Below are 27,500 nucleotides of genomic sequence, written 5' to 3'. Positions count from 1 at the left end.
ATGGGAATGACCTTACTTACTTCATGGGAATGACCTTACTTTAACACTTCACTGGTGATGATGGACCTTACTTACTTCATGGGAATGACCTTACTTACTTCATGTGAACGACCTTACTTACTTCATGGGAACGACCTTACTTACTTCATGTGAACGACCTTACTTACTTCATGGGAACGACCTTACTTACTTCATGGGAATGACCTTACTTACTTCATGGGAATGACCTTACTTACTTCATGGGAACGACCTTACTTACTTCATGGGAATGACCTTACTTACTTCATGGGAATGACCTTACTTACTTCATGGGAATGACCTTACTTACTTCATGGGAATGACCTTACTTACTTCATGGGAATGACCTTACTTGCTTCATGGGAACGACCTTACTTACTTCATGGGAAAGATCTTACCCCTCCTCCCTCTCCTCCTTCTTCCCCTCCTCCGTCCCGTCCTCCCCTCCTCCCTTCCCCTCTCTCCCCCTCCTCCTTCCATACCTCCCTTCTTCCCCTTTGTCCTCCCCCTCCTCCCCCTCCCCCCTCCTCCTCACTCCTCCACCTCATCCTTCTCCCCCCCTCATCACCCCTACCTCCCCCCCCCCTCCCCCCTCCCCCCCATACCCTTCCTCCCCCTACCACCTCCCTCTCTCCTCTCCCTCCCTCCTCCTTCTCCCTCCTCCTCCCCCCTTCCTCCCCCCTCCTCCCCTCCTCCCTCCCTCCTCCCCCCCCCCCTCCTCCCCCCTCCTCCCCCCCTCCTCCCCCCTCCCCCCCCTCCTCCCTCCTCCCCCTCCCTCCTCCTCCCTCCTCCCTCCCCTCCTCCCCTTCCCCCTCCCCTCCCCCCTTCCTCCTCCTCCCTCCTCCCTCCTCCCCTTCTATCCCCTCCCCTCCCCCCTCCCCCCCCCCCTCCCCCCCCCCCAAAAAAAAAAAAAAAAAAAAGAAAAACACGGCCGAGGGAATTCAATTAAAACCATCGAAGGTGAAGAGCAACAGAATTTCTCACTCTCTCTTTTCGAGGACTCCGAGCGACAGGGGCCATGTTGTGGATCCTGTGTAATATATGGCCATATTACGTCCACGTTAAGCAAGGCGGGAAATTGTATTGCAAGATATTGAGTCGCTTCTCTCGTTGGTTGCAGGTTATTTTCATTGCAATTTTCTGTTTATGATACGACATGATGTTGCTGTTTGTTTGTCACTGGCACAGTTAGCTTTTCTGTGTGTGAATTGTTTCTGTGTTGTTTTTTTCTATTTTTTCACGATCTCTCTCTCTCTCTATCTATCTATCTATCTATCTATCTCTTTATCTCTCTCTCTCTCTCTCTCTCTCTCTCTCTCTCTCTCTCTCTCTCTCTTTTTATCTCTCTCTCTCTCTCTCTCTCTCTCTCTCTCTCTCTCTCTCTCTCTCTCTCTCTCCCTCTCTCTCTCTCTCTCTCTTCTCTCTCTCTCTCTCTCTCTCCCTCTCTCACTCTCTCTCTCTCTCTCTCTCTCTCTCTCTCTCTCTCTCTCTCTCTCTCTCTCTCTCTCTCTCTCTCTCTCTCTCTCTCTCTCTCTCTCTCTCTCTCTCTCTCTCTCTCTCTCTCTCTCTCTCTCTCTCTCTTCTTTATCTATGTATCTGTCTGTCTGATAAAATATACTGAATGACAGTATATATTTTTTAGATTATGATAATAATACATATACGGTAATTGCCATGACAGATGAGTGCACTTTAAATCATTTATCACAAATGAAGTGAAATTCAAGCTGCACCTTCAGTTTAGAGAAACATATTATTTTTCTTCCAAATGAAGCTGATATGTTGAAGCTCGCGTGGAAATATTTTATGCATGCATTTTTTCCCAATCGAAATGTACATTACTATGTTATTCTTTTCAAGGAGGGGACTTTTAGGGTCAAATTCACACGGATAAAGTTATCGGTGAAAGAGGTACGGCCATCTTTTTTTTTCCTTTCTTTCTTTCTTTTTTTTTCTTTTTTTTCTTTTTTCTTTTTTTTTTTCTTTTTCTTTTTTTTTTCTTTCTTTTTTTTTGTGTTTCTTGTTTATGGCATTAATTGATATGATTCAGCTATATATATATTGATTCTGAAGTAGTAATAGTAGTAGTAGTATCGTATGGCTTTTCTTACACCCCCATGTTTGCACTTGTCAGCCAATCTATAAATATATGATTTACTCATGATTGATTAAAGAGGTGTGAGTGACTCCGCGAGATAGGTTAATTCCATGTCCGTGATGTCTCTTTGGGATGCCACTTTGGGACGCCACTTTGGGATGCCACTTTGGGATGCCACTTTGGGACGCCACTTTGGGATGCCACTTTGGGATGCCACTTTGGGATGCCACTTTGGGATGCCACTTTGGGACGTCACTTTGGGATGCCACTTTGGGATGCCACTTTGATATGCCACTTTGGGATGCCACTTTGGGATGCCTTCAGCTGTTCTGCCTGAGAGGAAAACTTCGCTAGCGTTGAAACTTAGTGAAACTTAGCTAGCGTTGCTTTAGTGGACGTTGGTGTACTTAAGCCACCGAACTGTTAGGTGTGGGTGGTTCTTAGAATCTAAGTTTGATACCAGGAGCGTCTTCTAGGCTTATTCTGAGGCTGGTATTTGTTAGTGTGTGTTATGTATGGTTAAGTGTGTGTGTTTGTGTGTGTGTATGTTTGTGTGTGTGTGTGTGGTGTGTGTGTGTGTGTGTGTGTGTGTGTGTGGTGTGTGTGTGTGTGTGTGTGTGTGTGTGTATGTGTGTGTGTGTGTTTTGAGTGTGTGTGTGCACATGTGTGTGTGTGGCTAAACTATTTGGAGAGTCTTCTAACATTTCACTCGACAGTAAATTTCGCCAATCAAGTGTCAGTTGGTAATGCTGATACCTTCATTTCCTACCTACATATATCTACTGTAATCTATGTCTATATTTGTAGGAATCTGGGGAAACATATACTAATCTTATCTATATCAGTTTATATCTATGTTTACTTTATTTTTCCTTACCAATTGTTATAACAATATTATCCCCCTTAATTTAGCCTTGATTCATTTCTTCTTCTTTTTTTCAATTTATACGTCTTACATAGAAAATCTTTTAACAAGTTGAGACTGGTAATCAAACAGTCACAGCCCTAAAGTTACTTTCATCTACCTGAATAGGAGGAGTATTTTGAGATAATATTTTATTTATTAATTTACGTTTCCCCTATTGAGTGTATGTCGCTACTACTTCGGAGATCTATATGAACCTCGCATTTAATTTTGTGTTTTGATCTCTTCGTATGATGACCTTATTCAATACTGCTCCCAGATCGTATCGCAATAATTCAATTCATAACAATGAAATGAATTCAGTCATTGCTTGAGCTTACTCCATTTACAAAGACATACTGTTTACTCAAGAAGAGTCAAACAAAAAAACAAAAACCGGTCTGAGTTCAATTAAATTACTTCTTAGAATCAGACAATGATATTGTTTATTTCCTTACAATGGGCTATTTTTTTTTCTTTCTTTCTTTCAATCAGCTCAGCTCAACTTATATATCTTATATTCATTGATTCATTTTAGTTCAGTACAGAGAGATTTGCGAAGTCGACGCTTCACCCGGCCGCCCCTCATGCTTTGATATTCATATTTTTTTTATATATTGACCTACTAAATAGCCTTAGCTGATAAGACCTGCCCTACTTATGACAGAGAGATTTCTTCTCGATTTATACTGTTCTTAAATCGAATTTGAATAAGTATAAAGCATGGCGTACAGAGAATTAATGGATAAATCCAGAATAAATCAGGCTTATAGAAGTCTTTGATGATGTTTAAAATCGATCAAAAGTCTAATTACGGTCTATGAGGCTCTTCTTATCATCAATAACGATATCTTCCAGATATGTAGACATTTCCACCGTGTGTATACTATTAAGATAACGAGGATTTTAAGTATTATAAGTTGAAAATATTTCATTAATATTCATAAAAATGTCAAACTGATGCCAATGCTACGTGGAAAATCCCTGAATTCACCATAAGTTGTCATTCTGATTCTAGTGTAAATGTATTAAGCCTACATGGTATTACAGTTTGGTAATTATTAACGTTGGTATGGGAGAAACCACCACCATTAATTATAGGTCATTAAAGAAAGCAGGAATCAATTAATCAATCAATTCGTTCTTCCTCTTCGTAATTAATATGTTCTGCTTATTCACTTGATACAACTTTGAGACCGATAAAAAAATCCAATTTGATGCTACTGAAATCTATTGTTACTTCTTGTCAAATAAATAAATTAATAAATAATAAAAGTTTAATTTTTTTTTTTTTTTTTTTTTTTTTTTTTTTTTTTTTTTTGGGGGGGGGGGGTACCGATCCAGCTCGCCATTGCCTCTTTCGTTAAATGCATGGCGGTTACTTTCCTACTTTCTTTCCCATGGTTCATCACGCTTCTTATTACTCCTTGATAATTCCTCTCGGTTATCTAATATCAAGGAACTTAAATCAGTGGGATGAACTCCGAAACAATAAGAAGCTTCTTACATGTAAAAGTGATGAATGCATTTTGAGAATCACCCGTCCTCTTGTCCGAGTGTAAATGAAGTTAAAGAAATTAACCTAATGATATTCCTTATTCTTTGCTCCACTTATCGACACGAACTTGAGATTATACTAAATACTGGGATTATACTATCCTCTTGTCTTTAGCTCTGGCCTAAGCTCTTGGTTTTGATATGTATTATTGTTACATTTTCGCGGTTTTTACATAACCGCCATTTTTCTTTCTCTGGATCTCTGACTTAGCTTCTTTCTGTCTTTTCTAGTAAGTTCTTTCTATAAACCGCTACGTTTCTGCCATTATTTTTTATTATTATCATTATTATTATTTTTATTAGTTAGTTTTTATTATTATTTTATTTTTATTTTTTTATTATTAGTTAGCATCTAACCTTCCGCATAACGGTTGTCATTCGCTGTTGTGTGTCTTTTCTGACTCTGTAAACCAGGAAATATATTTCAGTTTTACAAGTATGTTGTTTATGCGTTGCTGTTATGTCGCTCTGATGATGATTTGAGAAATTGTCACTTTCATCATAAACGTTATTGCCAATGACATTCCATCGCCATTAATACTATTATCATTGTATTTAGGCTATCAGTATTGAGTTGTATTTTATTACTGCTTAAAATGTTGAAAATGAAAAAAAAATCCGGTGGGAAGATGATAAATTCTTTTAAAAATACAATCAAAGAATCGAATGTCCATTTGCATGAATCTAAATGCTTCTCTCTAAGTATATCTAAGCAGACTCTAAGTAGGCTATGTGACAAACGTTAATACTATTGATGAAAAAAATAATCCAAAAAGGTTTTATCTACAGCATATACGTCTACTTTTCTCGTATGGATTATACGCTTGATACAAATATTAGATAATTATTATATACGTAATATCAAGTCATTTAGTATAAATTGATGCTAAATAGTGTTGTCATCAAAGCAACTGAACTAACGGGGAGATTACAGAGGCTGTAATTCTCTCTTTGATAATCCTACAGAGATTAATTAAGCCGTATGAAGCATCTGAAAATCGCTCTCTATCATTTTCATCCCTAAAAGACAACTCTGCCTTTCATTATTTCTTTCTTTTTTTTCTTTAGATTGTCCTGAGTTTAAGTTTGTAAAGCTGATTTATCGTCCTTGTGTATCAGCTTAGTGTGTGATAGACAAATTGTGTAATATTCAGTTTTACCTTCGGGGTCTGACTTCCCATATGCGTGATTTTTTTTTTCCGAGTGAATGCAATCAATATCAACATTTTGGTTGCAACTCCTCTCTATGCATTATTCTCGTTCTCTTCTAGTTCCTTCTTCTTTACAATCTCACTTTGCTTTGTCATCATACGAAGGTGAAAGTGCTAAGGAGTAAGATTAGAAAAGAAGAATTATGATAATCCGATACGTGACAATAATAACGATTATAATAACGATAGAATTTCATGTAACAATACAATAAAATGCCCAATGCAACACCTACATTGATATTAAGGATAACAGTAATATCAGCAATAATGAGGATAACAATTATTAGAAAAACAAGAGTTAAATATATAAAATGCCAACTTAAACCTACTCACACCGCTATTATCTTCATTTTTTTTCTTTCTTACTATCTCCTGCTCAGTAGCCTCTTAGAGCCTACTGGCTTAACGATGGTGAAATTATTGACTAAGAACTAGATAACAATTTAAAATCTTTTATAAAGTTCAGAAGGATAAGTCTGGTAATTTAAAGGTTATCCTGTATGACCCGTAGCTCGCTCGATGATAACCGTCATTTATCAATTAAAAATGTTTATCTCATTCCTACTTTTCTTCACACGTTACGTAACTCTCTGGTGAAGCGCAGTCCGGCCAACGGTGCTCTTGATGCTTCTTCAGTATTTTAATCCTATGTCGTGTAAGCAATGTTCTATTTCTTACATAGGAGAAATAGGTAGAACTCTTAATTAACAAAAGAATAAATGGACACAAACATGATGTTGGATATGCTAGGCAATCTAATGCGTGTTTCATCAGCTGAATTGGAATAAAGCTAAATTAATTGATAAATATTTTAATTAATAGGAAAGAAACATCTTAGAATCTGTTCTAATTAAACAAAAACACCCAATTTCAAGTGTTGGCCAATGGGATATGGATGACCTCTCTTGTGACCTGATCAAACCCTTGTTTCTACAGTTTATCTATCCACTATTTCTTCTTGTCTAGATTTACTTTGAATATCCATTTTGGGTTGACTCGTCCGGAGAAAAGTCTTCAGGATAGCACCTTGTTTATCGTTCTTACTATGGCGGTCTTTATTCATATCTATAAAGAACTGAATACATCATTACATAATATCTAAATGTGAAAAACACTTGTTATTGGTTTAGCCAGGAACATAAAAAAAGGAAGGAAAGAAAGCCATAACAATCTTTAAAATTGTTGTATTTTATCAAATTCTCATTATATACACAATAAACTTACATCTGGAATGTTACCAGATTCTTATATACAGGGTTCAAATACTGGATCTAAATGAACAATATATTCAATAATCTTATTCACATTACTGTACCTCAAATACAAAAAGAAATCTTAAATACCTTTTTTTAGAACTATGTAACAAAGAAAAAAAAAAAAAAACGATTGCCCTTTATATTTGGTTAAGTATTTCAAACACTGTAATTATAAATCTCTGAATTTACCTTTGATTATGGTCCGTACACAATATTTATTACACATTCCAATGCTGGGATAACAAACTACTATGTTAGTTGAGTAACAATCACTGCATACACTTTACATCACAATTGCTCCTTTCATCCCACTGAAACTGTAAATCCTTGTTAGTCCTGACACCTGAAACTCAATAGACTTCTAAAGGTTGTAACAAGAGAGAGATCACAACAATTTATGCTTACACACATTCATATGCGAGTATATATATATATGTGTATATATACTGTATGTATTTATAAATGTTTGTGTGGGTCTGTTGGAAATATGCTTGTATTTGTGTGTAATACTGACCCCTTTCACCATTACACAAATTGAAGATTAAAAATCAAATCCATACTGTTGGAGGCATCTTATAACGTAAAAAAACAATCATTTTTCAGTTACCTAAGTTTCATCACAAAGGTATTTCTCATCACTGACTACTAACGTTCACAGGAGTTACTTCATCACAATTCTGGCTTGTTTGCCACCACTGGAGAATGTTATATTGCGAAAGCTTAACAAAAAGGAGTTTCTGTAAATATTTCTGCACTATCATAATCATAAAGCCAGCTTTTATATAACAAAAGTATATTTCTTCTTTCACTAAAAATCCATAAGTACATAACTGTCTTCAAAATGTGCTTTCCTTTTTTCTTCAGTCTGCAATATACTGAACATTCTGCACAAACACAGAAAAAAAAAAAGATTAACACTTGGAAGGGTGTGAAATACTGTCCACTTTCCACCTCTCCTTTCCTAATTGAGTGCCTGAGACGATATCACCTCCTTCATGGTTAGCGTTCTTCTCCGGTCCTTCTTCTTCTCCTCCTTCTCATAGCGTTCCTTCTCCCTTTTCAGCTCATCCAGAAGAGAGCCGGAGATGGCCAGGAGGCGGTAGCGCTGGCGGAGGTTGCGAGCCCTGACGTGGGTCGACGAGATCTCCACAGTGAAGCTCCCGGGGAACCACCCTCGCTCCTGGTCACGGATCCTCTCTCCCTGGTACCAGCCTGGCGTTGGGAGAGAAGAACTCGTTATTTCAAGCTGATATCTTTATGGCTCAAATCTACAGATTGCTCTGGTTGAAAGATAAAAACTTATTGAAATCAAATACTCATATTGGATTATTATTATTATTATTATTATTATTACATGTAAATCTTTTATCATTCTTTTGCATGTAAATGTATTATATGTATTATTTATTACAATATGTAAATCTCAAAATCTATCAATTTTTAAAAACCTATCATTGAATACAAATACACAAAAACAAATGGTTGTATCCTTTCTCGAACACTTATTAGAAGTATCTACCATCCTCATAGTCTGTGTCATAGCTAAAGGCCAACCATTTTATATGGTAGGAAAAAAAAAAAAATTACAGTACTTTTAATGTCAATATTACATGCTTTACTTAGTCATTCTTGTCAGATTCTCTGTAAATTTCCACAAGTAATTAAATCATGCAACTAGTGTTACTGCAGGAACATGCATCAAATGTTTGTTAATATCATAATTCCTACTGCATATTATTTAGCCTACTATTGTGTCATGCATTGTATTATGCAGGTGTATGTGTATGTGGTATGTAAGTGCTACAATTTAGGTTTAAAGCTGTATATGTCTACATGCCTAAGCTTGTGCATTGATTTGTTTTTGTGCATGCATATATTTCATACACATAATAAATACATTTATCACTTTCAAAAGCTTTAGCTTCTATTTTCCAGAATTTTGATAAACTGACACCTCATGCAGAAATTCAGAAAACATATAGAAAATAAAAGCATCTGGGAATATATAACAGAAGCCAAAAACAATTGTACTATGAAAGACATAAGTTTACACTATACAAGTCGAATCATCATTCAATAAAACAGATTCAAAACATCAACGTTCATTAACATCTCTCCACCATCTCCCGACTCCCTTTACAAGCCTTTTCCACGATCTATAATGGTATTAAATAGTATTCAAATAATTCCCTGTTCAAAAAATGTTCACAACTGTTTAATTGTTAAAACATATCACCACATGAAGATGAAAAACAGAAAAGAGAAGAACGAGGAAATAATAACATATCACTCACATGTTCTGTTGCAACAGCAGGAATGGGATTGCCATTAAAACACAAGACTAAACAGAATTGTGAAATGAAAGCACACACATCATACATCCCACATCATACAAATCTACTTGTGTGATAACAATCTATGCTGATGAATCTTGTCCTCCACATCAGAATACCAAACTGTCATCATTAAGGTACCTTGTATGCACGGTTGCTTCTTAACCCTTTATATCCTAACCCTTGAAATGACGGATTTTCTATCTTTGGTTAAAAATCACAATAAATACAAAAGAGGTTTATTGACAAATGAGAAAACAGTTCAAAGTCCTCTAAGATCTTCAAAAGATGAAATCCAGAAGGATTTCAAAAGAGCTGTCTCATCTTTCAACTACCAATCTTATGTGACGTGTTCTACCATTTTATCAACGCAATAAAATATATTATCCTTCCTTTCTCCCTTTCTTATTATATATATGTAATTCATTAGAAACCTTGTTTTTGATGCAATAGTCTAGACCAATTTATTGGGAAATACAATGTTTGGAAACAAATGAATTAATTAATTAATCAATGTATGTATTTATACATACATAAACACATACATATATATATACATCCATCCATCCATCCATAACATATATATACATATACATACACATACACACACACACACACACACATATATGAACATATAAACACACACACACACACACACACACACATATATATACATATACATATACACATACACATACACATACACATACACATACACATACACATACACATACACATACACATACACATACACATACACATACACATACACATACATATACATAACATAACATATACATATACACATACACATAACATATACAATATTACATACACATATCATACAATACATACACATACACATACACATATACATATACATATACATATACACATACACATACACATACACATACACATACACATACACATGCACAAGACTGACAGTCACTGGCTCAAAAGGGAAGGCAACACAATTATGCACAGCAAATAATCAGAGAATGAAAATGAGAATGGCAACTGCCTGCATTAAATCACACTTCCTACAACTGAAAGGGAAAAAATATACACAAAAATGTCAGTTATAGAACAGACTAGAGAAGAGTTTTCGTTCACTTGCAAATAACGTATGACAACTTTGGGAGGAAAGACAAAAAAAAAAAAGATAATAATAATAATAAAAAAAATAAAAAAAGGACATTTACAAAAAGACAGTATTACGAAGATCAACTCCTATCTTATCAGAAATAATCATTCCCAATACCAGTGCCAACACAGTAATCCACAATCACTAACTCGACCTGTTTGACTCGACGACCATCAGTTTGCACTCTTGACTGCTAGGCCTCCACTGTTCTTGGGTGACTGCTACCTAATGCCGGATGTATGTAAAAACCTTGAACTAAATGGAAAGTGACCAATCAGTAAAGGCTGACCTATGTTCTTCTATGCTCTCATGCAGTTCCATGAAGATAAAAAGCTTTTGCCAGTTTCCTTCTTACATGAAAAAGCTTAAGCAATAGCTCATGCATGATAGCATCTTGCAGGTTTTACTTGGCAAAGCAAAATTAGGGCATTCCATGCAATTTTTTTTTTTTTTTTTTTACTTAACAAGATTATTTTGAGAAATGGCTCTCTTCTATATAACAATATTTACATGCATCAAAAGGTTAATTTGCATTATCATGCTGGTTAATGACTATTGTATTATATTATTCCATTACTACACATCTCTGAAGATACTCCCTTGGATGTCAATCAATTCTAGAAATAACTATTACAGTCTCATGTACAAAATGGAAGTCATCTTTGTGGAGCTAATATAAAAGTCTGTTCACATCTTTAGAATTCAGTAGCATAGGCAATGCTGTGGTCTTTGAAGTTGTCTCCTATCTATAGAAATACAAAAATGGTTTAGATAAATACTTTACAACAAGGTACTCACCATCTGCCATCTTCTTTAAAACATTAACAACATCAGATACTTCAAGAGAAAGTTCATCTGGTTGTTTGGCAACGTATGGGTGAATTGCTTGCACCTGCAGGAAAAAAAGCTTGATCAATATTTACCTTAATATTAATATGAATTAATAATAACCAAAAGAATATACATATACATTCATTCATTATAATGAAATACAGAAATAATATGCACTTATATCAATTAAAATCTTCTAAAATTCATTCTGAAGCAAAGAACTTACATTCAAATCAAACCAGTCAATATATTTACACACCCATCCACCCATCTATCCACCACCCACCAACTTCACCCATTAACCTATCCATTCACCCACTAACTCCATCCACTAACCCATCCACCCAACAGTTTAACTAACCACCTAACCTCTTTCATCAATTCAACCATAAACCCGCTCATCCGTTGAACAATCTATTACTTACTCAACTATTCATTCACCTTTCCACATACCATAATCACTTATCCAATACTGCAACATCACATAACTTACCTGAGGGCAGTCCCACTCCTCATAGATCCTTTCATCAGGGTTGTCTGAGCTTCTGGGTGTCACTGCTTCCACCCAGCGCGTCCTGTCAGACTCCATTGGACAGGATACAACCTATAATACAAATAAAGAAAAAGAAAGTTATTTCCTAATATCAACTTCCAAGATTGAGCACCTCCATGAAAATCGTATCTGGCTTATTTCCACAAAATAATATTCCAGATTAAAAAGTAAATATATAAATAAATAACAACCATTTCCACGGTCTTGTTCTCATGGTTCTGCAACATGGTCAAAATAAGGAGGTTCTTGTGGCCGTCAAGGATCCGTCCTGGGAACTTGTCCGCAGCGTCCAGTTCCAGCACTTGCACCATGTTCCTTGAGCAGTAATCCAGCACCATGTACTGGTCATCACTGTTAGGAAACATTCAAAATACATGTTATTTCTTTTGGTAAGATCATGTAATACTACTAGAAAATAAGGCCCTGTGTACCACATGCATTAGGAAAGCAAAAGTCAAAGTAAAAACAAATAATGTAAATAAGAGTTAACTAAGATTATACCATATTTAGGGAGAATATATCTTTGGAAGGGTAATAAGAATGCAAATCAAAAACACAAATAAAAGCCACCACTCAAACTTACCTCTTTTTCTTTGTAACTACCAGGAGGTCTGTGAAGAGGAAAAAGTACAGTGTGTGTTTGGATATTCTCCTGCCGAAGGTGAGCTTGACGTCATTTTCTCTCCATGTGAGTCTTGTCATTTCCCCCTTCTTCACGAGCCAGCGGGAAGCCGAGATGAGTGGAATGGCCTTCACCTCTCGGAAGTCCAGCTGACGGGAAATGATGAGCATTTCTTCCATACGCTCCATCTTCCTGGCTCCCTCATTGCATTCAGCTACAATCTGTGTATGCGATTTTGAATTATTAAATTATGCGCATTAAACAAATTGTATTTTCACTCTTTCCTCACTGGTAATTAACACAAGTGGAGGACAAAACCAAACTTTCATACTACATTTGCTAATTTTCCTCCTCCATGAAACAACTCATCTCCTCCACCGAATCACAATCCACGAATGACATTATATCATAAACGTTAAAGCAGGGCCTCCTGAGCACTGACCTTTGTTAGAGTAGCTAAGGCTAGTTTACACTCATTCCACTCCGGGGTGCCGTATTCCAGCCTGTGAAATATGGCATCCACGAGCAAGGGCAGTCTCGTGATCCTCTGCATGGGCAGCATGAGGAAGGAGTGCATGGCAAGGGATTGGCACACTGGAGAACTCTCTAAGCGATTCAGCACCTCCAAGAACCTCGGATTGTTTTCTCTGCAAGGCAAACCATTGATTATTATCTTTGTTACTTATCAGTATTGTAAAAAAAAAAAAATATTAAGCCTTTTTTTTAAATATAATTCAATATAGCTGATCTAATTGCATGAATGTCAAGTCACAGCGTGAAATGAAATTACATCAAAACAACAAATCTACTTGATTATAACCTCAAGACAGCCCTATACTTACTTCAGTTCTTTTAATATTCTGTCCTGGTAGATTTGATTGGAACAGTATTTGACATAGGCTTGTGAGTGGTTATGAGCATGTTTCAGTATTATGTCTGAGAGTTTCGAGATTCTGACAGACTCCTGCCATCGTTTCTCCAGGTCAGCAAGGAGCATTTCAGAACATCTCTTAACTGAAAAAATAGGGATTGAAATATTTGTGTTTAGTTCAGAAAATCCTAAATCAGAAGAATGTTACAATTTCCTAGAACATAAAAATCTGACATTTTTTGAAACAAATCTACATTTTATAATCCTTGAACACATTAACATCTTTTGCTTCTTTTTGTTCCAAGGTCATTACAAAAACACTTTAAATCAAGATATAATATTCAGTTACTGTATATTCAAACTATATCTTGATAATTATATCTATATCTAAAGAAACCAAACAGATTACAAAGTCTTTAAGGATCACTCCAATCTTTTCTCATCACTGATGTAAAAAAAAAAAAAAAAATTTGTTACATGGCTATTAACAGAAAGCACATTTACAAAAGAGAAGCCGACTCACCTGGTAAAATATCGGAAAATAGAATATGTCTCTCCCTCCTGGTAAGCACCGCATCTTCCCCCTCGTCAACGGCAAACTCGGGGCACTGAACGAAATGCGTGACCAAGACATTGAGACTCTTCAGGTAGGAGGCCTCGGAGGTAATCATCTCAAACATGGCCTCCTGCATCTTCTTCTCTTGGCTGTTGATTTGGCCTGAAATATATGACAGGGGAAATGAACTACAAGTCAGTAATGAGAGAATGAGGTTGTAAAAGTAACAAGTGGTAACACTGCACCTATACTTTCAAGCAGTGGTTCTAAACCTGGGGGCCCTGAGTAATTTCCAGGGGAGGGGGGAGGGGGGAGGGGGGCAAGCCCAATAGGGAAAGTAGGGAAGTTCTCTAATTATTTGTAATTCTCTCAACAAGTGGGTCACCCAAGCCTAGAAATCTAAGCATCTATAAAAATGTAAATATTTTCAGACATCACATATTGGGACAAAGCTATGATGTTGAAGTTTACAATACTTTTTAAGGAAAGTAAGAAAGTATGATCCTGATACAGTAATCAACAAAGTTTTCCATATTGGGTTTTAATTAATACAGGGGGTGTGGTGGTAAAAACATTAAGAACCACTGCTCTAATGTAACCTATGATATCAACAAAAAATAGAATAAAATGGTCATTACAACAATCTTTACTTACTTAAAATACCACTCTCTATGACTTCTGGCAGCTCACACCATAAGGTTCGACGTCCATCGGCTGGAGTCACAAGCTCCATTGCAGAAGGACGACTTTGCAGTTTACCCGGTGGAGAGTTATGATGTCCATCGTTGATTACCTATTACCAAGAAAATTAGTATTAACAAAAAATAAGTCAATTAACACAAACTGTAGTGATGTAGGTTAGGTTCTAAAAAAATTATCGTCATCACTGCCCTGTAAACCTGTCATCAATTCTTATCCACCTGTCAAGTGCATCTTCAAACTTTAATAAAAACAACAAAAAAAAGCATTGTTCATATAAGTAACATCTCTCAAGTACTTTTATTAAGAAATAAGAAAGACAATACCTCATAATCATCTTCTGAAGAGCAGTCTCCTTGATTCTGCGTTGCTCTCTCTAGCACCGTTGCTGTGTAAAACTGGTACAGTGGTTCATCAGCAAAATGTGAGCTCACATACAATGGCTCATCTTGATTCAATGCATCACAGCTGAAGTCTAAGTAGCTATTATTATCCCCATCCACAAGACTAGAGGGCATGTGAAGAAGCACAGGGTGTGATCGCCTGGAGGAGGAGGATGAGGACGACTTGGCATTTGGTGGAGATTTGGCAGGTGTTCGCCTCGCTGGCAGAGGAGGAGGAGCCGAGGCAATGTCTGCAGGTCGAATGTATCCTTCACTTGACCCGTGGGACACTGCGCTCACAACAGATGTGCGGGCCTTGGGCACATTTTGCATGATGGAGCTCGCTACTTCTAACCCTAAGGCCCTTTCATCCCCACTGGAGTCTCCACCACTGTTAGATACCAAGTTACTCATATCTATTGTGGCGTATTTCACGCTATTTGGCCTCAGTCCAGCATATCCACTGTCATCTGGGTGAATCAGAACAGGGACAGGGGAAGTGTCACTGCTTGAGCATTCTGATGTTCGAAGGACTCTTCTTCCAGGAGGAGCTGTGGGCCCTGAAGACAGCAGCTGATTTAGCTTGGATGCTACATTTGCTTTGCTGAGTTCCTCAGGTTCATTTTCTCCACTTCTTGTGTCAACAAGTTTCTCTGAAATGTGAGAATATTATGAAGTCTTTATATGGTTTACATTTACTTACCACTGCACACCTTAAAATAAATACATTTCTGTATATTTATAAAATAAACATATGGGTTTGTTTCATGTCTTACAATCTGTACTTCTACTTAAATATGCAACAAGTAAGCACTACAAAACTGGACATGATTCATGAAGTCCACTACAGAAGAAAAGTCATACCTTTTGGTGGTGGAGCTGGAGGCGCTGTGCGAGGCCTTACTGGTCCACTACCACAGGAAGAACCTGTCGATCCCTTCTTACTATAGATACTAGAAACTGGTCGTTGTCTCGTCTGCACACTAGTATCACAAGAACTCTGTGTAGTGACAGATGCTATTGAAGGAGTATTAGACTTTCTGTACTCTTTCGTACTAATGTTAGAGAGTACACTTTCCGAATCTGAGCGGATGGTGCGTTGGGAAGCATCTGACATCTCCCCTGCATCTTGTCTCTCTGTTTCTATTGTGAGAGTAAGGTAGAATGTGGCCGATTCCTTCTTGGTTGCTGGAGGCCCTGCTCTCGTTACCGAAGTTACCGATCCTGCTGAGGATTTCCGCCGGAAGTGACTCTTGAAGGACCATTTTCTCTTGTTATCTGCACTTGTGGGGCTCAAATCACAAGCCAGATCTGAAAAAAGCAAGGTAATATGTTAACATAAACCTCAATGTATATAAAAAAAAAAATATATATATATATATGCATATCATTACCCTGCATCATACTACTAAACATATTCCTGTTTGTCAGAAGAAAAAAAAAACTTACTTTCTGTACTTTTGATGTCAGAGGCACTGAATGTGCTCTTCTTTTTAATACGATTCAAGCCCGTTCTGACTTCATTCTTGGTCAGTGACCAGTTCCGCCTCAGCCTCCGCATGCCTAGGTTGGCTGCTTCGGCAATCTTGGTGATTCCATACTGTTGCTGCTGCTGTTGCTGTGCATTCTGTTGCTGAAGTTTGTCCGATGCAGAGACTTCGGAACTCAGGGATTCAGGATGGTCTCTTGAGGTCTGAGATCCATCATCAAGGAACTGTGGAGAAAAATTCTTTTATATATATGGTAAATGATTTGAGTGTTCAGTCATGAAGTATTTAAAGAAAAGAATTGAAAAAAAGTATAAATAATTACCACATGGATAATAAAATCTAATGTAACAACTTCATTTCATTTCTACCTATTAAGTTCTTTCATACAAAAATGTCACTTCATCCCTAAGAAGAAAAGAGAGTAATATTTTAATACATTATCTTTTTTTTATCAAATTTGAATTATTTGGATTGTTGTTCTTTGATTTCACAAACCATTACTGTATCAGCACTGTCACTAATATGGAAAAAATACTTGAATTTCACCTCAACTCATCTTACCTTCACTGATCCTACAACACTACATTATACTTCACCTCAACTAACATCACACCTCATCTCAGCTCACCCCACTAGACCTAACCCACCATACTACATCTAATTTCATCTCACTTTATCTCTTATCCTATCCTATCCTATCCCATTTCACTTCACCTCACTACATTTCACCTAACCTCACTACACCACACCAAACACACCACCCCACCCCACCTCACCTCACCTCACCCCACACCTCATCTAACCCCACACCTCACCTCACCTCACCTCACCTCACCCCACACCTCATCTAACCCCACACCTCACCTCACCTCACCTCACCTCACCACACACCACACCACACCACACCACACCACTCCACCCCACCTCACCTCACCTCACCTCACCTCCCCACCCCCCACACCCCACTCCACCTCACCTCACTTCACCTCACCTCACCTCACCTCACTTCACCTCACCTCACCTCACCTCACCTCACCTCACCTCACCTCACCTCACCTCACCTCACCTCACCTCACCCCACCCTAACCCACACACCTCACCACCTCACCTCATCTAACTCCGTATTCCACATCCTACCTAACCTCCGAACTCCACCGCTATGCCTTCCATGGGGGTCGAACAACAAGATTCCGAAGCATTTGCTCGAGCGGTTCGGTACGAATTTCCACCGAAGGCCGAGGCTGCTGCTTATGACTGCGCTTTGAGTTTGTTATTTGTTATAGATAATTTGCTGACAAAAACGTGTGTGTGTTTGTGTTTGTGTGTGTGTGTGTGTGTGTGTGTGTGTGTGTGTGTGTGTGTGTGTGTGTGTGTGTGTGTGTGTGTGTGTGTGTGTGTGTGTGTGTGTGTGTGTGTGTGTGTGTGTGCGCGCGCCTATATCTATCCATATAAACAGATAGATAATAAACATACACATGCACATATACACTGTCTAATGGTTTCCGAGGTTTGATAATATCAAAATACTTCAAAACAGAGAAAATACTAGACATTAATAGAGAAAACAAAAATGCTGAGAAAGCCTACTAAAACACGTGAACAAAACAAAACACTCAAAGGATTTCACTTGTACTCTTACTCAGTGGTTCTCAAACAGGGGGCCTCGGCTCTTTGGAAATAAAACGTTCAAGCTTAGATTTTGCATCGTAAAGAGTAACAAAATCAGCTTAGTTTTCGTGTCAGATGCAGACAGGCGTGTAGAGTATCTCACCAAAGTAGTTATAGATATTCAGATGATTTTGCTTGCCTTAGTTATCAATGATCACCATACCTCCTCTTTCATGCTAGATTGCGTTTGAATTTAAAGTTACGCTCTTTCTTCTGGTGAGATTTATGTTTATCGTTTGGGGATGTAACTTATATTCATTTTTAGAGAAACAGTAATTCGTGGAACACGCCAAGATGCGCTCTTGTTTCTAGCTAATGGTGAGGGGGTTAAAGAAAGGGTTAAAACAAAAGAGAGTTTAAGGACGAGCTATCACTGAAAAAAAAGCTTTTGAACCACTGCTCCACCATTATCACACAACAGAAAACAGTCCAGACATTGAAATAATAATAATAAAGTAAAAAAAACTCGAGCACTCACCTGAGGCCTCAAGCGAGAGTAGGCCTCGTCCGAATCATCAGAATCAAAGGAGTCGTCGAAGTCGTGGTCATCACTCCGCTGGAGGTGTTCGTCCTCTGCCGGGTTAATGACCTCGTATATGGCTTCATAATGACCTGTTGCGTTATCCTCATCCTCAGAATCTCCACCTGCAAACATAAGGATAGAATCAGTATTCGAGTTCCATGGGAGTTTATAATAAATGTAGTGTTTATTCGTTTAAGATCTTCCCTAATTTACATGAATGCTCGATGTCAGTTTATATCTTTTAAATCTGCCTTCACCCATTGATAATCGCATTGCTAAATATATCAAAACTCTTTTCCGATTTACTGTTATTCGTGGTGCATCATATTCGGATTAACCCTATATATCCTACAAAAAAAAATCGATATATCAAATATATTCCCAAAAAACGACACATCACTATTAAAGCCTATACTGTATACCGCGCCGACAGTAAATACGTCACTAAGGCGCTGTCACACTAGCACTTTTCCGTCAATTTTCTGAAAAATTGTCAATTTTTGAGCGAATTGGCATCTTTCTAGTCAGACGATATTCCGAGTTTCCGCGTGAAACATTCCCGTCATCCTATTGGCCAAGCATAATCAAATCAAGAACTATATTTTTAAATGTTCGTATTTGTTTTAAATCATTAATAATATTCAAATATAATGAAATTTACTTTTCATATTTAGAGCTTAAAATTGACAAAGAGGAGTATGTAAATCTAAATTTTATTTCATTAGATAAAATTTGTTTTAAGTGCTGGACTTCATTGTTTACATCCGTCAGCCGCAGAGCGCGCTATTTTTCCTCCAGTTTTGAAAAACAATGGACTGTGGATGGATACAGGCCCTTCAGAAGAATACTTGAATTAAAATATTTTATTGCTTTTTCTTGTTACGCTCAGCATCTGCTAAAACGGCTAAAGTCTAGCATAACCGCGCACTATCGCTTGTTCGGCGCCATTGTTTACAAATGCGATGCGAGTATCGCATTACTAAGCCGATGGCTCCTAGTGTGACTGCGCGCCTCGAAAAATTGACAATTTTTGAAAATTGACGAAATAAAACTACGGAAAATAGGCTAGTGTGACAGCGCCTTAAGAACCTATACGTATTCATCATACATCTAATCATTTCATCACCCACACTATCAAAATACCCACGGACATATACGCAAACATTAATTAAAAGCACAAATACTAAGTTCATTCACCAGTCCCCATTCACAAAACCACCTCTTGTTCCGCCTCTCAGCCATCGCTCTACGTCACACTGACAATCTACTTGTACAATCTCACATTAAGAGCTGGATCAACCGCTCAGGCTGTGTGGGGTCTTTGTGCGCATTGTGGATGCTGTAAACATATACTGACTGCAGCGGGGGTAAGGGAGTGAGGGAGAGGGAGAGGGAGAGGAAGAGGCAGAGGGAGAGGGAGAGGGAGAGAGGGAGGGGGAGGGGGAGGGGAGAGGGAGAGGGAAGGGGAGGGGGAGGGTGGGGAGGGAGAAGGGGAGGGGAAGGGGAAGGGGAGGGGGAAGGGGAGGGAAGGGGGGGGGAGAGGAGAGAGAGAGAGGGAGAGAGAGAGGAGAGGGAGAGAGGAGAGAGGAGAAGAGAGGGAGAGAGAGAGAGAGAGAGAGAGGAGAGGAGAGAGAGAAGAGGAGAGAGAGGGAGAGAGAGAGAGAAGAGAGAGAGAGAGAGAGAGAGAGAGAGAGAGAGAGAGAGAGAGAGAGAGAGAGAGAGAGAGAGAGAGAGAGAGAGAGAGAGAGAGAGAGAGAGAGAAACAAAGAGAGAGAGAGAGAGGAAATTGAGAGTCCGAACACCACGGATCCACGCGGCCGCACTCAAATCCCCACCACCTTCTACGCCACCAAGGAACGCCCAAAATCCTCATCTCCTTTACAGACATCAGGCAGAACTTCACTCGTGTATCCTAAACGTGACATCAAAGCACGGAGATAAACACGGAGACACATGACGTTCCTAATCAGTGTCGGCGTTCTATTACGAGGCGAGAAACGTGATCAGCTGACCGCAAAATCCTACTGTAAAGCAACATGACTTCTTTCCAAACACAAACAAAACTTTATAACGAATGACTAACTCTAGCGCCGCCCCTTTGACAAGACTCACTAAACTGTTACTTTTGTCTGTATTTACTAAAGGCACTTGATTTGTTTGTAGTTATATATGTGAGGAGTTTGTAAGAGAAAATGTCCCTAAAATCTATAAAAAAAAAGAGGAACAAAAATTATACATGCATGCGTTGACGAACAGGATACGAAAATCATGCGGTTCCCCAAACAAATCTACGAAAACATGCACAAGACTACTTACCTGTTTCCCTGTAGACATGTAGATCATCTTACCCTACTTCCGAGGAGTACCTAGCGCCCCCGAGGAGCATTTAAGAACCACTTACCTCGGCTGCAGGCTCGAAACAACCGCACGTAGGTCATGTGCAGCTAACCAGAATACAATTAGATCACAATCATAACCGCCCAAAAGCACATACGCTACTGTGGCGCTATTACAGACCGCAGCTGCGGCGCCCCGAGTCATTAGACGTCACACTCGCATGCGGGTGTCAGCCTTGGCGGTCCCGCACGCCGGAGTCAAGGTGGGGAAGGAACTCTCTACTTCCGCCTGGACGGTGGCAGGCGCAATGCACGCGCGCGACGTACGGGCATCCACGCTGAGATTTATAGGAGGAGAATGCCCACGCAAGTTCTTAGGCATATCACCTCCTCGACAGGGACGGAGGCAGAAGAGCTTGCCCTTCGCCCGTACGGAAAGGGCACGAGCCGCTATCGCGATCAATCAACCGAGGAAAACATGACCACATACCACGCCCATGAAGCAAAAAAATTATAATATATGTCGAGCCACGTCACCTTCTCGAAACACACTCCTGGACAAGTAATACAAAAAAAGGACCATCCACAAACCTTCCACGTAGAGGCTGATTTCCTGAGCCTCGTTCTCGTCCCCCTCGTAGAAGATGCTCCTGATCTTGGCGCTCTCGTAGTAGAGGCTGCTGGAGGTGCTGGCCGTGGAGAGGAGGGAGGCGTTGTAGTAGCCGGGGGAGTAGGCGGTGTCGTAGGTGTTGGGTTCGCTCTGCCCCAGCAGGATGGTCGACGAGGAGGTCACGTAAACTGCAAACCCACACGCCAGCTCAAGCAAGGATCTCCACCGAGATGCATCTCAAAGACATCCTCAAATGCGGACATATATCAAATGTATCTGGAATATCTATATATTTCAAAACATTGGGATGCGACTTGAGTGAGGTGAGCCATGTTCTTTTTATCCCCCCTTAATAAGAGAATTACACTCACTAATAATTCCAACGTAAGTCTAAACTCCAAATATCTAGTGACCAAGAGCTCGAATGACTTCAATTACTCTTTTTTTATGTATAATACTGTAAAGACGAGTGTCACTTTCGTTGGCATTTCCGGTAGCAGACTGATGACCGCTGTTTCTCCTTGAATTCGCGTGTGTGTGCGGGGAGGTGTGGTCAGGAGTAGGGGGTGGGGGTGGGGTAGGAGGTGAAGGGGAGGGGAGGGGAGGGGAGAAAGGAGAAGGAGAGGGGGAGAGAACGAAGAGAAGGGGAGTAGAGGGGGTGAAGAAAAGGTGAGGGAGAGAGGGGGGGGGATGAAGGGAAGGAGTAGGGGGTGGGGGTGGGGTAGGAGGTGGGGTAGGAGGTGAAGGGGAGGGGAGGGGAGGGGAGAAAGGAGGAGAGAGGGAGAGAACGAAGAGAAGGGGAGAAGAGGGGGTGAAGAGAAGGTGAGGGAGGGAGGGGGGATGAAGGGAAGAGTAGGGAATAAAGGGAGGAGAGGAGGTGGGGTGAAGGGAAGGAAGGAGAGGGGGAGAAGAGGAAGAGAATGGAGGGGGGGAGGGGGAAAAGGGAAAACGGGGGTGCGCTGGTTTCTCTCTCTGTTACTTTGTTGTCTCTGTTACAATGACCTCTCCTGCCACTCTCAGCTGATTTCCGGGGTGAGTGGGTCGGTGGGCCTGACTCGCTAACGCAGCAACAGGCAATCACAAAGAAAGTATCAACAGGAGACAAAAGGTCTAATCGTTGTTCACACTGGGACGGGAAATAGCAATACAAAATTGCAGATTTAGTGTTCGCGAATTTTTATGGATATTTAATATCAGGGCTATCATAATGATTCAAGAGAATCCAAAAATGTTCGTTCTTTTCACACTATCGTCTACTGTTTCTTCTCCCAGAACACACACACACACACACACACACACACACACACACACACACACACACACACACACACACACACACACACACACACACACACACACACACACACACACACACACGTACGCAGCCCATTTTCACTTCAGACTATATTTCGTATTGTCTTTCCTCGAATCATCAGGACAAGGCTCGCTCGCCGATCCGCCGATCCGTGACAGACAGACGTCGCAGGTGTTGGAGCGCGAGGCTGAAGAATCACCAAGGCGTGTCAAGGTCTTCCTCGAAGCGGCAGGACCTTGAAGACGCAACGACGCTGCTTCTCTTTATTTCAGTCTCTTTCCTCCTCCGCAAGTCATCCTCATTCACTTCTTTCCTTCGTAAGTCATCCCCCTTTCCTTCCTTACTTCCTACGTCAGCCCCCTTCTCCTCCCTCCTTCGAAACGCATCCCCCTTTCCTTCCTTCCTTTGTAAGTCACCCCCTTTCCTTCCTTCCTTCCTTCCTTCCTTCCTTTGTAACTCACCCCCTTCTCCTCCCTCCTTCGAAACTCATCCCCCTTTCCTTCCTTCCTTTCTTCGTACGTCATCCCCCTTCTCCACCGTCCTTCGAAAGTCATCCCCCTTCTCCCCCCCCCTTCTTTGCTTGTCTCCCCTCCACCTCCACCAAGTCATCCCACAAACCAACCACTAATTCGCACGGCAGAGGACATCATATGCCGCTACATCTCAAGCTATGATTGCGGGAAAAGACGCATCACATTGTAGGTTTTTTTCTTCTTCTTCTTTTTTTCTTTGTTTTTCTTTTTTTGTCTAAAGAGAAAACCGTCCGTCTGGTGAAGAGAAGCCACAGCCAAAACACAGTAATTAAACCTCGAGGGAAAAGTAATCACCTTGGTTGGAAGGGAGGGAGGGAGCGGGGATAGGGAGGGAAGGGAGGGAAGGGAGGGAGGGGAGGGAGGGGAGGGGAGGGAGGGAGGGAGGGAGGGAGGGAAGGGAGGGAGGGAGGGAGGGAGGGAGGGAGGGATGAAAGGAGAAAGAGAAAAAGTATGAGTGTGAGTATGAGTATGAGTCTGAGTATGAGTATGAGTGTGAGTGTGAGTGTGAGTGTGAGTGTGAGTGTGAGTGTGAGTGTGAGTGTGAGTATGAGTATGAGTATGAGTATGAGTATGAGTATGAGTATGAGTATGAGTATGAGTATGAGTATGAGTATGAGTATGAGTATGAGTATGAGTATGAGTATGAGTATGAGTATGAGTATGAGTATGAGTATGAGTATGAGTATGAGCATGTGTATGAGTGTGTGTATGAGTATGAGTGAGAGTATGAGTATGAGTATGAGTATGAGTATGAGTATGAGTATGAGTATGAGTATGAGTATGAGTATGAGTATGAGTATGAGTATGAGTATGAGTATGAGTATGAGTATGAGTATGAGTATGAGTATGAGTATGAGTATGAGTATGAGTATGAGTATGAGTGTGAGTATGAGTATGAGTATGAGTATGAGTATGAGTATGAGTATGAGTATGAGTATGAGTATGAGTATGAGTATGAGTATGAGTATGAGTATGAGTATGAGTATGAGTATGAGTGTGAGTGTGAGTGTGAGTGTGAGTGTGAGTGTGAGTGTGAGTGTGAGTGTGAGTGTGAGTGTGAGTGTGAGTGTGAGTGTGAGTGTGAGTGTGAGTGTGAGTGTGAGTATGAGTATGAGTATGAGTATGAGTATGAGTATGAGTATGAGTATGAGTATGAGTATGAGTATGAGTATGAGTATGAGTATGAGTATGAGTATGAGTATGAGTATGAGTATGAGTATGAGTATGAGTATGAGTATGAGTATGAGTATGAGTATGAGTATGAGTATGAGTATGAATGTGAGTGTGAGTGTGAGTGTGAGTATGAGTATGAGTATGAGTATGAGTATGAGTAAGAGTATGAGTATGAGTATGAGTGAGTATGAGTATGAGTATGAGTATGAGTATAAGTATAAGTATGAGTATGCACATATGAGTATGAGTATGAGTATGAGTATGAGTATGAGTATGAGTATGAGTATGAGTATGAGTATGAGTATGAGTATGAGTATGAGTATGAGTATGAGTATGAGTATGAGTATGAGTATGAGTATGAGTATGAGTATGAGTATGAGTATGAGTATGAGTATGAGTATGAGTATGAGTATGAGTATGAGTATGAGTATGAGTATGAGTATGAGTATGAGTATGAGTATGAGTATGAGTATGAGTATGAGTATGAGTATGAGTATGAGTATGAGTATGAGTATGAGTATGAGTATGAGTATGAGTATGAGTATGAGTATGAGTATGAGTGTGAGTGTGAGTGTGAGTGTGAGTGTGAGTGTGAGTGTGAGTGTGAGTGTGAGTGTGAGTGTGAGTGTGAGTGTGAGTGTGAGTGTGAGTGTGAGTGTGAGTGTGAGTGTGAGTGTGAGTGTGAGTGTGAGTGTGAGTATGAGTATGAGTATGAGTATGAGTATGAGTATGAGTATGAGTATGAGTATGAGTATGAGTATGAGTATGAGTATGAGTATGAGTATGAGTATGAGTATGAGTATGAGTATGAGTATGAGTATGAGTATGAGTATGAGTATGAGTATGAGTATGAGTATGAGTATGAGTATGAGTATGAGTGTGAGTGTGAGTGTGAGTGTGAGTGTGAGTGTGAGTGTGAGTGTGAGTATGAGTATGAGTATGAGTATGAGTATGAGTATGAGTATGAGTATGAGTATGAGTATGAGTATGAGTATGAGTATGAGTATGAGTATGAGTATGAGTATGAGTATGAGTATGAGTATGAGTATGAGTATGAGTATGAGTATGAGTATGAGTATGAGTATGAGTGTAAATATGAGTATGAGTATGAGTATGAGTATGAGTATGAGTATGAGTATGAGTATGAGTGTGAGTGTGAGTGTGAGAGTGAGAGTGAGAGTATGAGTATGAGTATGAGTATGAGTATGAGTATGAGTATGAGTGTGAGTGTGAGTGTGAGAGTATGAGTATGAGTATGAGTATGAGTATGAGTATGAGTATGAGTATGAGTATGAGTATGAGTATGAGTATGAGTATGAGTATGAGTATGAGTATGAGTATGAGTATGAGTATGAGTATGAGTATGAGTAGGAGTATGAGTATGAGTATGAGTATGAGTATGAGTATGAGTATGAGTATGAGTATGAGTATGAGTATGAGTATGAGTATGAGTATGAGTATGAGTATGAGTATGAGTATGAGTATGAGTATGAGTATGAGTATGAGTATGAGTATGAGTATGAGTATGAGTATGAGTATGAGTATGAGTATGAGTATGAGTATGAGTATGAGTATGAGTATGAGTATGAGTATGAGTATGAGTATGAGTATGAGTATGAGTATGAGTATGAGTATGAGTATGAGTATGAGTATGAGTATGTGTATGAGTATGAGTATGAGTATGAGTGTGAGTGTGAGTATGAATATGAGTATGTGTATGAGTATAAGTATGAGTATGAGTATGAGTATGAGTATGAGTATGAGTATGAGTATGAGTATGAGTATGAGTATGAGTATGAGTATGAGTATGAGTATGAGTATGAGTATGAGTATGAGTATGAGTATGAGTATGAGTATGAGTATGAGTATGAGTATGAGTATGAGTATGAGTATGAGTATGAGTATGAGTATGAGTATGAGTATGAGTATGAGTATGAGTATGAGTATGAGTATGAGTATGAGTATGAGTATGAGTATGAGTATGAGTATGAGTATGAGTATGAGTATGAGTATGAGTATGAGTATGAGTATGAGTATGAGTATGAGTATGAGTATGAGTATGAGTATGAGTATGAGTATGAGTATGAGTATGAGTATGAGTATGAGTATGAGTATGAGTATGAGTATGAGTATGAGTATGAGTATGAGTATGAGTATGAGTATGAGTATGAGTATGAGTATGAGTATGAGTATGAGTATGAGTATGAGTGTGAGTGTGAGTGTGAGTGTGAGTGTGAGTGTGAGTGTGAGTGTGAGTGTGAGTGTGAGTGTGAGTGTGAGTGTGAGTGTGAGTGTGAGTGTGAGTGTGAGTGTGAGTGTGAGTGTGAGTGTGAGTGTGAGTGTGAGTGTGAGTGTGAGTGTGAGTGTGAGTGTGAGTGTGAGTGTGAGTGTGAGTGTGAGTGTGAGTGTGAGTGTGAGTGTGAGTGTGAGTGTGAGTGTGAGTGTGAGTGTGAGTGTGAGTGTGAGTGTGAGTGTGTGTGTGAGTGTGTGTGTGTGTGTGAGTGAGAATGTGAGTATGAGTATGAGTATGAGTGTGAGTATGAGTATGAGTATGAGTGTGAGTATGAGTGTGAGTGTGAGTATGAGTATGAGTATGAGTATGAGTGTGAGAGTGAGAATGTGAGTATGAGTATGAGTATGAGTATGAGTATGAGTATGAGTATGAGTGTGAGTGTGAGTATGAGTGTGAGTATGAGTGTGAGTGTAAGCGCGCGTGCACGTTTGCGTGCTTGTGCTTGTCCGTGTGATGCATAATCCCAATTCCTTATCCATTCATCCGTAAAGCTGAAATAGCGTGCGACACCGAACGACCA

General features: G+C 39.6%; 1 protein-coding gene across 2 annotated transcripts in view; it reads right to left on the bottom strand.

Moving 5' to 3' along the window:
* Positions 1–6,956: 6,956 nt before the first annotated feature.
* Positions 6,957–27,500, bottom strand: part of Exn (Ephexin) — a 250,353-nt gene continuing 229,809 nt past the window's right edge. Inside the window, exons 6-19 of one of the 2 annotated variants that reach the window (XM_043023327.2) lie at positions 18,676–18,842; positions 16,489–16,753; positions 15,904–16,350; positions 14,983–15,692; positions 14,612–14,750; positions 13,925–14,119; positions 13,373–13,544; positions 12,973–13,177; positions 12,492–12,751; positions 12,100–12,259; positions 11,849–11,959; positions 11,323–11,416; positions 10,674–10,779; positions 8,121–8,256 (exon numbers count right to left, since the gene is read on the bottom strand). In XM_043023327.2, coding sequence (XP_042879261.2) covers positions 10,718–10,779; positions 11,323–11,416; positions 11,849–11,959; positions 12,100–12,259; positions 12,492–12,751; positions 12,973–13,177; positions 13,373–13,544; positions 13,925–14,119; positions 14,612–14,750; positions 14,983–15,692; positions 15,904–16,350; positions 16,489–16,753; positions 18,676–18,842 — 2,987 coding nt within the window. In that variant the 3' untranslated portion in view covers positions 8,121–8,256; positions 10,674–10,717. Of the gene's footprint in view, positions 8,257–10,673; positions 10,780–11,322; positions 11,417–11,848; positions 11,960–12,099; positions 12,260–12,491; positions 12,752–12,972; positions 13,178–13,372; positions 13,545–13,924; positions 14,120–14,611; positions 14,751–14,982; positions 15,693–15,903; positions 16,351–16,488; positions 16,754–18,675; positions 18,843–27,500 lie in introns of both variants that reach the window. The other variant, XM_086544184.1, reaches the window with a different exon arrangement.

This window comes from Penaeus japonicus, unplaced genomic scaffold (genome assembly GCF_977035675.1).
Source record: "Penaeus japonicus unplaced genomic scaffold, GWHDUDI00000001_assembly GWHDUDI00000014, whole genome shotgun sequence".
NCBI classification, from domain to species: Eukaryota; Metazoa; Arthropoda; class Malacostraca; order Decapoda; family Penaeidae; genus Penaeus; species Penaeus japonicus.
This window is presented reverse-complemented; position numbering and strand designations above follow the sequence as displayed.